A 14,478-nucleotide genomic window follows, 5' to 3' on the forward strand; every position below is an offset into this window, starting at 1 on the left:
TTCATATTTGGTATTCAGAATGTCAGCTGTAATTTTGACTGCAGCAGGTGAAAATCAGGGCTATATAATTAAAAGCTGCTGCTGATTTGCATGAGGCAGATAATTTTAGCATACTCTTGAAAACAAACCGGTATGAGAAAGTCATGAGTGAAAAGAGTTAAAACATGAATACCCATTTTTAAACCACCAAAATTAGTCTGATATAGCTGGCAATGGGGACAGCCTGTTCACACTTGTTAGTGTTTCTTGCCTGTTTCTCTTCCCCTGTCTAGGTTGTGAGAGAGAGTAGGTCTCAAGCTTTTGCAATTCAAACTGCAAGTAAACCCTTGTGCCAAACAAGTTACATTCAAGCAAAACAAGAACAATCTTTATTTTCTTTAGAACAAAATATACAGCAGAAGCATTAATAGTCTTTTGAACATAGCAACCTATTTTTTTACACATTGATGATAGATGAAATACCTAATATTTACCAACCCTCCTCTTCCAACAGGCTGGTAGCAGTAAAAACCATATGGAAATAAACTTAGGTTTCATTTCACTTAAGCCATGATTAGATAACTGATTTCAGGTTTATGTCTCAAAACCAGCCTTGAATGATTGATATTAATTTGTTAAGTGGTATAGAAACTGGAATAGAGGTATTTCTAGTCTATTTCATACTGTAATATGATACACATTTCCAAATACTTGTAACATTTAAAAAAATATAAAAATCAGTTTCTCTACTGTGCATGATGCAAATATATACGTTTGTAATAGGGAGCACCAGCACATAAAACAGCCTTACAAAATACCAAGTTAGCGGCCTGATTCTAAATACTTGTGTGGGACAAAATGTTCAAACACCAGCATAATACTCTTTCAGTAGCCATAAAGCACTGTACTATGCAGTATGTTGGCACCAGTCAAGGTGTTGCATCCTGAACATTTACTTGCTTGTGGAGCAAGTATTAAGCTCATACTGTTAGATATAACTCGGGGTGGAGGTGTTCCTTTGGGCTGGGCAATGCTTTTACATTTGGAAGGGAATTTTTTAAAATATATTTTACTTTAACATGCTCTTGCCATTTTCTATAGAACAGCACATGTATTATTTGAATTTGAAGCACTTCGTGATCTTAATTTGGCTTTAGATCACATCAACATTGTGTGCCCTATTACGGGTAGAATTTGCATGCGGTACTAACCAGCCCTTAAAGAATGTAACTTGAAAATAGGGGTAGCCAGTGAGTGTGCCCTGGATGATACTGAGCTCATAACCATTCCTACTAGCCATGCTGGCTGATGCTGGTGTGAATCCAACATCATCTGGAGGGTACAACATTGACTACCTCTGCATTACAGGAACAGCAAGGCTTAAGTCACTAGAATTGTCACTACAATACTAGAGTAAATGACAGTGCTTGCATTTTAGCTGGTGCTTTCTTGATGTGAAGAACTTCAAGCAAGAGTGCTTCAATGCGCTACATGTGATGTTTCAATAATACAAGCAGCACTGCTTTTTACGTTTTCCAGAATAAATTAAACTCAAACCTCCAAACTGAAATCAGTGGCTAGGAAACAAATGCTAGTCATATTAAATTTGAATTATTTTCCCTTACAGACCTCCATCTAATCTAGTCTTTCAATACCCTTTTGCAAAGATATGTATGTGACCCCACACATTTGTACCACACTATGTGCTTATGCCGGTTTTTTCCAGTGTATATTATGACTACCTGCTGAATCCAAATTATGTGATTGTAACTACTGCAGTACACACAGTAATCATTTTCAATAGGTTTTACAGTTTATTCCTGCATTTGACTTGTACAATTAACTACTGCCAAATTTTTCCCTGTAGCAAAATTATAAATATAAATTGGTCACTCCAAGATGATGGCTACTATAAACACTTATACAGCGTATTGTCATGTACTACTAGCGATCGCCAAAGAAGAGAAGACATTTTAAAAGAATCACCAGCTTTTCATTCTATCTTGTCCCTAAGGATTTTGCTCATCCCTCGTTATGGTGCCTGTGGATTAATTGGCAAAAGGTGTTAGTCAGATGCCTCCTAATTTGTGCTCCCTTTAGGGAAGGATGGAAACCAACAACTGGATGTAACAATTCCAACCAAGGAACTCCCAAGAAAAAAAGTCTGTTTACAAGCTGTATCAGCTTGCCTGCAGTGTAATGACACTCATGGCGTGCCTAGTTCTGTAGTTTCAATAAAAGGGTAGCATCTCCAAGCCACAGCATCCTTGTAAAATGTTTTCTTTAGGAGCACAGTCAACTTCTGTGGTTAGAAAACTCTAACTCTAATTTATGGGCTCATTCATTTGAGCAAAGTAGTGTAGAAGAAAACATACAAGGGTTTTTTATGCTGGCTATATTATTTCAGATATCTGAGTAAGCTTGAAAGCATAAGATGTGTCTTGCAAACAGTACTATATACATGGATTATAGCAGGGCACCTGCCACTTTATAACAACCTCCCTTGTACAGCACCTATGAAAAATACACAGGTGTGTGAAAATTGCACCTGTGTACTGGTTGCAGTCCACAATTGGTCATTAATTTTCATAATGCGTATGTGGAACAGGTGTGAAAACAGCTGCACACAGTGGTATACATGCTTCTCTCTTGGGAAGTTAATCTACAGAAAAGTTGGGTGAAACTGCTTATATGAAAATCTTTCTTGAAGTGCAACCATAGCCATCTCTGAAAACTGGGTTTTTGAGATGTGGCCAGAATACAGGAATTCTGGTTGGGGTATGATGCGACTACTTTGGTGCAGAATGTTACATCATTAATAAATATTGGATATGAAGTAAAGCAGTCTAGCTATAGTGCACCTGAATTAACACTTTATACGCCACATCCATTTAAATCATTGCAGTTTGGAGAAGAAAACCAAGAAGGAAAGGGGAGGAGACTTGAACTGGCAGTTGTAAGCAAAAATATGATCTAAGGGAAGTCCTGGAATTCTTTATTTTGGTAAATCATTCATATTGTAATGTCCTACACTAAGATGAATTACTTAAAGTCCAAGGCAATCTCATGGCTGCCTATATTACAATCCATAAAACTATCGCTGGCAGAAAGCCAAGTAATATCTCGTTACAGTCATTTCTCAAATGTCTGCTAACCTACACATTAAATTAGAAAACCCTAAAAGCAGCTAGGAAAGGGGAAAAGCACTTCCGACTCTTGCATTTGGAGTCTTAACTGTGCCAGAGAGGTAGGTATTTGGTTATAGGTATTCACTAGTGAAAGTTTTCGAACAGCCACTGTTTGATGCAACACAAGCAAATGGGAACGTGAAAGATGAAAGCTAAATTCACACACACAACTTGAAAACAAGGAAACTGCAGTTACTGAGCAAGAGTTGCAAGAGTTGTTTTTCTGCTAAGAGGTATCTTGGGTGTTAATTCCAAAGAGGTAACAAAAATATGGTAAACCTGTGTATTTTAGTCAGTATCTTACTTCCATTTTATCCATGACCTTTAAAAACAAACTTTTTAAAACCTAAGTGCTAGCAGCTAGAAAGTTGAAATGAGCTGGTGCAAAACTGCCAACAGCTGTTCAGATCAGCTGTCATTTAGGTGCTTTAAGTGTTAAACTGGGTGTGAACGTCTCATTTAATCTGGATTTGTTTCACTTCATTCCACCCACAGTTGCAAAAGGTTGCAACGTTAGGCTGCAATCATTTGCACAAGTTGGTTCCACTGAAATGAAAAGATCTTAGTTCTGCATTTGGTATGGGAGGGTGGAAGTGAGAGGTCAGTTTTCTGTTCCAAACCTAGTCAGCCCCACTCTTTTTTTCCAAGAAAAAGTCTAGACAGCTGGAGTTAATACAACAAAATTTACATAAATCATTATCAACAACCAAAGAACAGCACACATTGAAAAATAAAGCCCGTCTTACAACAAGGCTTGTATGCTACTGTTGTTACAAAGGCTCAGATTTTTAAAAAGAGGCATTAATGCAAACTGCAATGACATCCTGCGATGCAGCTTTAAAGGCCATTCCTTCATCCTCATGCTGCTTGAATTCATGGGTGTGTTTTTTAAAGCAAAACCACAGGTCTCTCAAAATGAATGTAAGGGCTTGGTCCGCGGCAGAACAGTTATTCCCCAAGGCTTTGTGTTGACTGGGTGAAAGTAGAAAGCCATGAGGACATGGCTGATTTTGCACTCGTGAGAGCTCCTCCAACTGACTGACCTGGATTTTGTAGGAAAAAGGGGAAGGTTAGGCAAAGGTAAGGCTAAGATGAGAGCAATTAATAGCACCATGCTTACTTAGAAGTAATTCCCATTAAGTTTAATAGGACTTGAAAAGTATATATGGGATTGTAGTGCAAGGGCACTTACAGTGGTGCCTTGCAAGACAAAATTAATTCATTCCTCGAGTTGCTTCGTCTTGCGGAGCGCGGATTCTCTGGGTATTAACGGCTTTAAGAAAAAGGAAGCAAACTCGCAAGACATTTTCGTCTTGCGAAGCAAGCCCATAGGGAAAATCGTCTTGCGAAGCAACTCAAAAAACGAAAAACCCTTTCGTCTTGCGCGTTTTTCGTCTAGCGAGGCATTCATCTTGTGAGGTACCACTGTACATCTATGTGTAAAAAGCAGATTTCTCGAACAGACAGCCTCTTATTTTGGCATTCTCTACGACATTTTTAAAGCTGGTTCAGATTGGCGAAACTTGGGATGAACGCTCCATAGGTCTGTGTAAGTATGCAACACTCATAGCTAGCTCTGGAATTGGTGGTTTGGGGAAAGTGGGCTGAGGAGTATGCAAGGCTGAGGGGCTCTCCTCATTGCAGTAGTAAACTTGATGGCCGAGATGATAGGCATGTGGAATCTTACAGCTTTCAAATTCCAAAAATGAGGGGTGCTAAAAAGATGTAACATGACTTGGGAATCCCAAATATATTTTGTTTAAGTTAATATAATTTCCTTCTGCTTGGTAAGTTAGGTGTGTGTAAAATTGTACAGAAATCATTGAAAATGATTGCCAAGTACTTGCATTTATATATTACTTCTTATTATTTAGCATTACCTGACATTTTCAGAAGGTGAAATTAAAATTCGTTGGTTTATGTGGTTTTTACCAAGCTAGATGTTGTCCAATCACAAAAATAGTAAGATTTGAATTCCTCACACCCAAAAGCATATTTTTAAGACCTCTTACTGAAGAAATATGCGATAAGGTTTCACCTCCCCGAGTGACACGTCCTATGAGTGTTGTGCATGAAGTTTCCTGTTTCACTTCTCCATACATAGAGCTTCAGCTAGTTTCCAGCTATCCCTTCATTTACAGAAGGTAGCAACATTTGCGTGCTGTTGGTGGAGATATATACCACCAACAAGATTCTTGAAACAGGCTGTGGAAGTTAAGGTTTATGTTTGTAGCATACAAATGTCACAGCACAAACTGATTTCCAGTTATGAAGCATCTTACCTACGGCTCTTCCTGTCTGTACAACGTTCCGGCTCGTTGTAACCATGGCATTTCCAATCTTCTTGCCCCGTTCACTATTCTGTACAGAACTAAACGAGAGGGAAATGTCATAGCATCATACAACTGACTTTCACTGTTTCCAACTATGTAAACTGATCATGAAACTAAACAAAGGAGTTGGCAATAAAGCAAGAAAAACACACCTAGTAGGCAGATACTTTTATTAGGTACTAGATTTAAATGGCAGGTATTAAGCCCCGTGGTCACTAACTCTCAAACAATAATAAAGGTTCTTTATAATATTGTAAGCATAGATATAGATCTAGTTTGCACATACTGTTAAACCATAGTTGTAAAACTCAACTCAGCTACCAAAAAAGGGCACTTAAAAAATGGAAAGAATTAGAAACCATAGAAATATAGAAAGCAATGATACAACTACTATATTTAAAGCAAAAGTTTTATGAATTTGGAGGGAAGAGACCTAAACTAGCCAACAGGGGTGGGTGGGGGGAATAAAACAACTTTAACAGGTACAAAGACCAAAACGGGGGAAATTATTTTCTACTAAAATTTTGTGAAGATTTAAGGAGTTTTTCCTCATCTCTGTACTCTTCCAAGTCCCCTCCACTCAGAAGAGATACAAGAATTTCTGGACACAATAACAACACCAACTCTGGGGGATGCAGAGGCAAAACTTATGGAAGAGCTGATTATAGAAGAAGAAATTCAATTTTTTTTAAAAAAAAAAGGTAGGCAAACCCCAGGCCCAGATAGGTTCTCCACAGTATTTTATAAAGCATTTAAATCTGATGGTTACACATATGACCAAACTATATATTGACGTTCTAACTGAGACCTATCACCACCAATCTGGAAACATAGAATTCTTTCTACAGCAGAATGGTCAATAGAATGTAATTTTTTTTTTTATTGGAAAATGCATTCATCTGGATCTAGTTGGTTTGTCCTGGGCCATAAGATTACAGACCCAATTCAAATAAATGTAATTTATTATGGTCAACAAACTATTCCATCGAGTGCTGCTTTGTGCAGAACACAAAGTCTGTACTGTGTTCGCGTAAGTGTGGCACAGGCAGGCATGAGGGATGAGTGAAGTGGGGACTTTTGAGCAATGTGCAGCAGCATGTTCCTTGTTCACGTTATTTGAAAACCATGGTTTAGTGTTATGTGTAAACGGCCACAGAGTCAATCTGACAATTACTGTGAACCTTTCAACAGTCATCGCCTGCCAGAATACCAAACCCCAGTTTAACATGAAACTATGCTCGCCAATTTATAAAAATCCCAGCCTTGAAAAGCATATTCAGGTATACTACTTACTGTGACAATCTTAATTTCACATCTGAAACCGAGTATTGGCCTTGGAATGGGTGACTGGAAAGTGTTTTGTAAGGAGGTGGAAGAAAAGAGAAGAGAAAAACAGAAGACAAATTTAAAATGTTGTGTGGGTTGTAACAATAAAAACAGAAACCATAAGCCATTCCTCTCTAACTAGACTGAAAACATTAACATTTCTTGACTCCTGGTCTGATCAGTTTGCATTGGGGGGAGGGGGAGATCTCAGAGGCCCCAGTGGACAAAACATTTGGCACTGATCCATCTCTGAATTTCTTCCCTGGGTTTCTTCCCTGCTGCTCCTCTGAAATGCCTTCCATATTAAAGTGGCTGTTCGGTTACACCCACAGTCATTTCCAATGTCTTCCAGTCTTCTCTCCTACTTCTGACTCTTTGGGACAGTGACCACAATCAGGAGCCAAGGGCCTCTGTACCTCCAAACAACTGTTTAAGTAAGTACTTGTTGGTGTGACAGTGCAGCGATATGGAAGAAATTAAATTCTTGGCTAAAAGCCTCTGAAGTTCAGTTAGAATTACATTCAGATAAAATGGTCAAAGCAACATCAAGAGCACAGATACATCCTGCTGTTAGGGGCTTGGAAGCACTAATTGTTTGAACGGTGTTGTGTTCTGATCTTCAGAAACAGGACGAATTTTGGCCACCTTACACCAGGCAAGCAGGCAGAGAGTACCATATTTTTGTTTACCTAAAGAACAGCGTTCAAGGCAAGCTAAATGCAGAACATGCAACATCTGAAGCACAAGCAAGGAGAAAGAAATGGGGGGAAAGTGAGTTCCAGAACTAGAAGTTTGTAATTTTCGAAGCCTGGTACTACTAGCAAACGGAGAATTCTTGCCTGTGCTTCCTGGAAATTAAATGGCAGACCTAGGAAGTCACAGGTGCTCAAGACGACAGCACTCCTCTCTCTACTTCTTCCATGCAAACATTAAAGCTAAAATTTCTTACCTGGGATTTACCTCTGCGAGAGCTGGGTGTTTATTGCTGTTCCACACTCTGTAATTGTGTGTATTTTTCCAAGCTGCTACAAAGGTTGTTCCAAAGTCTGATAATATTTTTTCACTGTCTGATGGATAAAATAGATAAGAGAAACCTAAGCAGTTTCAGTACTTTGCATGCTATGTGTGTGCATGCAAAGAAGCGAGCACATTTAAATTTTTTTAAAGGCAGTGTGCACCTTCTGCACAGTAATACTGTCAATGCAATACAGCAACAAATAGAAAGTGGATGGTGCTGGCTAACAGACTGGATTTCCACATCTTTGAAAGCCCAAAAATCTAATTTCCCTCCTTGATGTGTTGTGCATCACTGTAAATACAGGTGTGCAATGGCTGGTGTCATCCCTGATTACGTCTATGACAGTGATGGCCAAACTTGGCCCTCCAGCTGTTTTAGGACTACAGTTCCCATCATCCCTGACCACTGGTCCTGTTGGCTAGGGATGATGGGAGTTGTAGTCCCAAAACAGCAGGAGGGCCTGGTCTATGACATACCAAGTCACTGAAAGACAGCTCCTCCACAGCTGTTTTTCAATGGCATGGTGTCAGCAGACAGAAGAAAGACACCACCCTCATATATAAACATGCACCTGGGCTAGCATTCAAGAATAGGAGTGTGGACTTGGGACCAATTGGCAAACAGGCAAATCTATCCTTCCCCACTCAGTGCGCAGTGGCAGCTGCAACTGCCAGGAAGAAAATAAACAACTGGGAATAAAAGGTTTAATTAGTGAAATTGATGGGAAGTTAAAACTAAGCAGATTATGCAATTAAGAAATAAAAAACAGCTTGAAAAGAGACAGAATTTTAAGAAGGAACTAATCTGGATTATAACTGGATTTGGAGAGGTAGGACCATCTCTTCCCTTGCATCTGATATAAAACACTCCAAATCACCACAAAGTCCTTTAGACAGAGCCAAGTGCTTTGATAGTAAAACCTGGATCTGCATTATTGTGTGCTAGCATGTAGCATCAGATCAGATTAAGAGGCAGATATAGGGCTGTGCTAAGTGCAGAGCCCCGGGGGTGCTGCAACTATGATGTAGAATGGAAGGAGAGAGGCGAGGGGGCAGCAAATTTTGGCATCGCAAAGGGTGCTGCTAATATTTGAGACCCCAAGACCCGCCACTGAGATTAGGCGGCAGCAAGTCTCATGGACAAGACTCTCGGGCCTCAGACAACCTCTGCATGGGCCTGTGAAAAGCAGTCCCTCTTTTTAATACAGCATCAGAACTTCCATACGGTTACTAGCTAGGTCAGACCCAGGTCCCTATATTTCTTTGTCCTTTCCTTTTACTCGTCCTAGTTACAGCTGCTAAGTATAATCTTAGAGGATTTTTTAAAAAATAAAAAATGGAAGCAATGACACCAGGGTTTACCTGGCTGCAGAGTAGCAGCGAGCAGCGCATGGAGATATGAGCCAAACTGGGCTCGGATCCACTCATCTCCTCCTTCCCAGCCAGTGCCGTCTAGGAAGACGTCGTCCCGGTTCTCAGTTACGTGCTTTACCAAAAAGTCTGCAAACCTCAAGTCAGCTGTTGTGGGATTCAGAACCTTCCTGAGCTCTGGATCATGGACTTGAACCAGAGCTTCCTCAATCTGTTGAGAAAAACCCAACATGATAAAGCAGTGCAGAGGACAAACTAAACAACCTGAGCTGAACTCTTAAGAGAAGCTACTCACTTCTGTTGAACCACAAGCCACAAGTGATGTGCAGTGCTGCAGCGTTTGGAGATGGAACTCAGTCTGACTGCAGAGTGGCAGGTGGCAACAGAGGAGTTTGGATTCGATATCCCACTTTATCACTACCCTAAGGAGTCTCAAAGCGGCTAACATTCTCCTTTCCCTTCCTCCCCCACAACAAACACTCTGTGAGGTGAGTGGGGCTGAGAGACTTCAGAGAAGTGTGACTAGCCCAGGGTCACCCAGCAGCTGCATGTGGAGGAGCGGGGAATCGAACCCGGTTCACCAGATTACGAGTCCACTACTCTTATAACTAACTCAGTCACCGGTCAACCATCTTTAGTCCCTACAACAAGCAATCAGCTTTTTCCTTGTGATAAACTGAGATATAGAACAGACCACAGAGTGAATTCGGGGTACGGGTCCTGTTCTGGGGAGGCAGGGATGAACAGTCTCTCTCTGGGTCTATTTCAACTCTACAACTGGATTGCTGGAGATAGAAGGGAAGTTCTCCAAGCAATGTTGCCACTCCATGGGGCAGGTCACTATGTGTTTACAAGGAAAATCTGAGGAAGGTTGTTTCAAGCAACTACCATGTGGGAGCTGCAGTCTGTAGACTGGACATCAAGGCAGTCATTTCTGGAACAGTTCTGTATGAGTGGAAAGAGCCATTAGTTTTACTCTGAGTATTTGAAGAGAGCCAGTGTGGTGTAGTGGTTAAGAGCGGTAGTCTCGTAATCTGGGGAACCGGGTTTGATTCCCTGCTCCTCCACATGCAGCTGCTGGGTGACCTTGGGCCAGTCACACTTCTCTGAAGTCTCTCGGCCCCACTCACCTCATAGAGTGCTTGTTGTGGGGGAGGAAGAGAAAGGAGAATGTTAGCCGCTTTGAGACTCCTTAAAGGGAGTGAAAGGCGGGATATCAAATCCAAACTCTTCTTCTTCTTCTCTGCCCAAATGCGGTCCTGGAAATTATGTTTAAGATCTGCTTCCCTCCTACCATAAAGAGACGAAATAGGACTTGGGATAGGAAGAATCTTCCTGTTGGGTAGAATATACTCAGTAGTTAAGCAATTGTATTTGCTAGGAAGTATGATCCTTTGCTGGTTGTATCCTTATTTTTATGGCACATTTTACCAAAAAAAACCCTCTTTTTTTTTAAAAAAAAAGCTGCCATTCAGTTACCAGCCTATGATATAAAAGAAAATGATTCATACCTCTACAATAGCATCACTTAGATGCTTTTGCTGACGGAAAAGGATGTTGGTGGCTCCTGCAACAAACCCACGAATGGTTATATCAGACAGGAGATGGTGTTGTTGCAGCGCCATGTACGGCAAGCAAAGGTATCCCTGAAACAGAGAAAAGGGAGGAAGGAGATTAATGTGAGAAAGAAAAAGGTTGAAGAGCAGGAGCTGATACTTTAAAATGCTGTGATGTTCTAATGAACAAGGAAAAAATAATGAAGGTTGTAATTGCAACTTGAACTGTTACTTCCTCGTCAGTTAACAATTACACCTCGGTGGAATATTGCTCTGTTGAGTTAAACTATTACTGTCAATAAATTAGCAGGAAATCTAGGCAGGATACAGATTCAGCAAATTGTATGAACACACCCTGTGCCCAGACACTGCCTCCTCCCAGACATACATGGGAGCAAATATGAATTAAATCTAAAGCAGACAAACTGTGGCTTGAAGCCTTTGCTGTGGGTTAAATTGGAAGTGAATATGAAAGGAGAAGTGTGGGAGGGAGGGAACATAGAACTGCAAGGCTTTTTTGTAGTAACGCCAAACCAGTGTCTTGTGGTTCCTTGCTTTAAATGCGTCCAGTTGATGGTGCCTGCATTTTATAGCTGTCAGATAAAGGGCAATGAGAACGGATTGATCTGACTGCAAGCCCAATTACTGTGACCTTCGGAGTCTCAGCAAAGAACATAAGGACAAAATGTACTATGCTGGGAAGTTGTATCTGAGTAAGGCAAAAAGTTGATTGTTTCATTATTAAATTTTATAGGAAACTGTCACCACTAGAACACTCTTGCTTTGTGACTACTCACTTTTAGAAATACACCCCCCCAAGTAATATTGCAGTAACACTGTGTGTTTAACATGGAAAATTTATGGTGGAGGAAGGAGAACTGTTTTTAAATGAGTAACCATGGAAGAATTACAGGAAGTCAAGCTTATGATACAACAGTATCCTATAAAAACTGAGTAAGTAAACTCATTCTAAAAGAAGTTGATATCAGGTTTTCCAGCTAGAGTTTCACAATATTTAAGATTACAGAGCACATGGCTATAGTTTGAGTGTGTCTGCCATCAATTACGCCAGTATTCTCCAGGAAAGTTTACTATTTTTAAGAAGTCTTTGAACAAAACACTTTTATGTAGATTATACCCCAATTTTAACTGATGCTATTGAAAGCATGATTTTAACTTATAAATAGAATCAGTAACTCTAGCCCACTTCCAGCTGTTATAAAAATTGTGCTGTTGACTTGAAAGACTAAAGACACATAGGGGGGAAAGGAAACATGAACTAGGGCACTGCCTCATACAATCTGGGCATGAGAGACAAGAATTCCCATACTATAACATCTGTAATGTTGTTTAGCCCTTCAGACCGCTTCGCATGGTGCCCTTCCAATGTTTCGGTCCAAAGCTCCCGTGTCACCCTCGACCATTGGCCTTGCTGGCAGGGGCTTAGGAGAGTAGGAGTTCATCTGAAGACCTCCACCTTGGCTACCTCTGGCCTAAGGTATCAACATGCTCCTGACATTATCTTACTTACAGGAGCCACCAGCACTCAAGTTGTTCGTGATAGATTTATTTATACAGTACAGTGGTACCTCTGGTTACGTACTTAATTCGTTCCGGAGGTCCGTTCTTAACCTGAAACTGTTCTTAACCTGTGATACCACTTTAGCTAATGGGGCCTCTTGCTGCCGCTGCGCAATTTCTGTTCTCATCCTGAAGCAAAGTTCTTAACCTGAGGTAATATTTCTGGGTTAGCAGCGTCTGTAACCTGAAGCCTATGTAACCCGAGATACCACTGTATCTGTCAACCATAGTAGTCAACGGGACCCAGATATTCTGGAGGTCTCTTTTAGACCAGCATTTCCCAATCTGTGGGTTGTGACCTGCAAGTGGGTCATGGGCTTTAGGATTCTTGCTTGGATGTCTCAAGTTACAGATATAAAATCGGCAAACATGCAGTTAAAATGCATGAAGCTAATGACTGCTGAAGACCTGAGGACCACAATTCATGTGACAATAAAACCACTGTTTTACACTACTGGATAGAGAATCCCTTAGTAGTGAGAATTTAATGAGTGATTCATACATGGCAAGTGCTGGAAACGTGCTGGAAACGCAGAGCTAGGCTAGGTCCCAGACTCACAAAGTCAGTGCTGCTCTTTTGAGACTCTTTGTATGGAACAGGGCAATATTCAACCAAGTCTTGCTCAGAGCACACACATTAACATTACTGAAACTAAGCCATGTGCATTAACTTGGGTGGGCCTATTCTGAGCTGAATAGGAAGCTGCCTTATACCAGGTCTGACCAACAGCCCATCTAGCTCATTATGGTCCCTACACTGACCAGCAATGGCTCTTCTGGGTTTCAGACAGGGGAAATTCCTAGTCTTTCCTGGAGATGTTGGGGACTGAACCTGGGACCTTCTGCATGCAAAGTAGTTCTCCACCAATGACCTATGACCCTGGCCAGATCAGAGAAAGTGTTTGCTACTTCCATCCTAGCAGGGCCCTGCCATGAGTGAGTACACCCCAGTTCCTGGTGATGGCACAAAGACTCTGGGGTGTTCTGTCTGTTTTGTTTTTTTTGTCCCACTCCCTTTGGGTATTAAGATATCCTTGCAGTTTCCCAAAAAGTTAACACCACTGATTCTGTCAGCACAGCTGCCCGGCTTGTATTACCAGGACAGAGAGAGCTGGAAGACTTGTGCTGTGCTTTCCCCCCCTGTCACATTATTGTATTTCCCCCCTCCTCTAATTGTGGAGCTTTGATCAGATACCTCATTCATCTCTCTACAACTGTGGCAAATTTAAACTGTGCAAGGTTTGTTATGACCCCATGGCATTCACCATCCAAAAAAGGAGACCTTGTGGAAAACAGGTCCTCACCTTTTCAAAAGAGGGGCCATAATGTTTTGTTGACTGATTTACTAAAGGAATTGCTTATTTGTTTTTAAAAAATTTTGCAGTCCACCTTTATGAGTAGCACTTGCTCCAGGACAGCTTACCCAACGAGAGGATAAAAATGCAACTTTGAAACAAGATAAAAAGCAACGTGGAAACTTTCCAGAAGCCAAAACATGCCAGGTTACCTTAGTGAAAACAGCTAGCGGCATGCCATACTGGTCCTCTTCCAAACCTGATATAAGGCCAGGAACAAAGACAGCGTGCCCTGTGTTAGATTGAGGCTGCACAGTAATGGGAATGCTTTCAGAGACTGCAGGTTCCTTTGGAAGGATTTCAGTCTGTGCTGCTACTGCAGTGATTTCACCTTCTCCTTCTTTCAAACTGGGGTCCTCCAGGATGTTAGGATCCAGGGTTTCCCAGTCACTTTCAGATGATTCTGGAGAAGTGCGTGAGGGAGGTTTCAAATGCTGCCCATTGTCCCTGGAGACGTGTGCTCCGTTGAGATTGTCCTCAGTCTGAAATAAAGGTACATCTACTTTCTCAGTGTCCCGTTCTTGGTTTCCGGACAACGTTAGGCCTTCTGCATCTGTTTCCACGTTTTCGTTTGAGAGCGCCACAGTGGACAAGGAAACATAATAATCTGTAGGAGGTGGGACTTCCTGTTGGCCGACATCCTCTGAAACACTCTTCCTTGGCCGGTACTGTGAACAGTCAGTGAGACCATGCTCTATCATACCTGGAAATTATAAAAAAATCTCTTGGATAACAGCATCAAGAAAAGTGAGTTTATCATAATGCAAAACAC

General features: G+C 41.1%; 1 protein-coding gene across 1 annotated transcript in view; it reads right to left on the bottom strand.

Annotated features, from left to right (window-relative positions):
* Positions 1-345: 345 nt before the first annotated feature.
* The window catches only part of AVL9 (AVL9 cell migration associated), a 35,343-nt gene continuing 21,210 nt past the window's right edge, over positions 346-14,478 (bottom strand). The window contains exons 10-16 of the mRNA XM_081931108.1: positions 13,859-14,409; positions 10,726-10,860; positions 9,206-9,425; positions 7,776-7,893; positions 6,794-6,847; positions 5,450-5,538; positions 346-4,210 (exon numbers count right to left, since the gene is read on the bottom strand). Of these exons, the coding sequence (XP_081787234.1) occupies positions 4,116-4,210; positions 5,450-5,538; positions 6,794-6,847; positions 7,776-7,893; positions 9,206-9,425; positions 10,726-10,860; positions 13,859-14,409 (1,262 nt within the window). The 3' untranslated portion in view covers positions 346-4,115. The remainder of the gene's footprint in view (positions 4,211-5,449; positions 5,539-6,793; positions 6,848-7,775; positions 7,894-9,205; positions 9,426-10,725; positions 10,861-13,858; positions 14,410-14,478) is intronic.

The sequence above is a fragment of the Podarcis melisellensis genome, assembly GCF_964234715.1.
Source record: "Podarcis melisellensis genome assembly, chromosome: 12".
In the NCBI taxonomy this organism is placed as follows: domain Eukaryota; kingdom Metazoa; phylum Chordata; class Lepidosauria; order Squamata; family Lacertidae; genus Podarcis; species Podarcis melisellensis.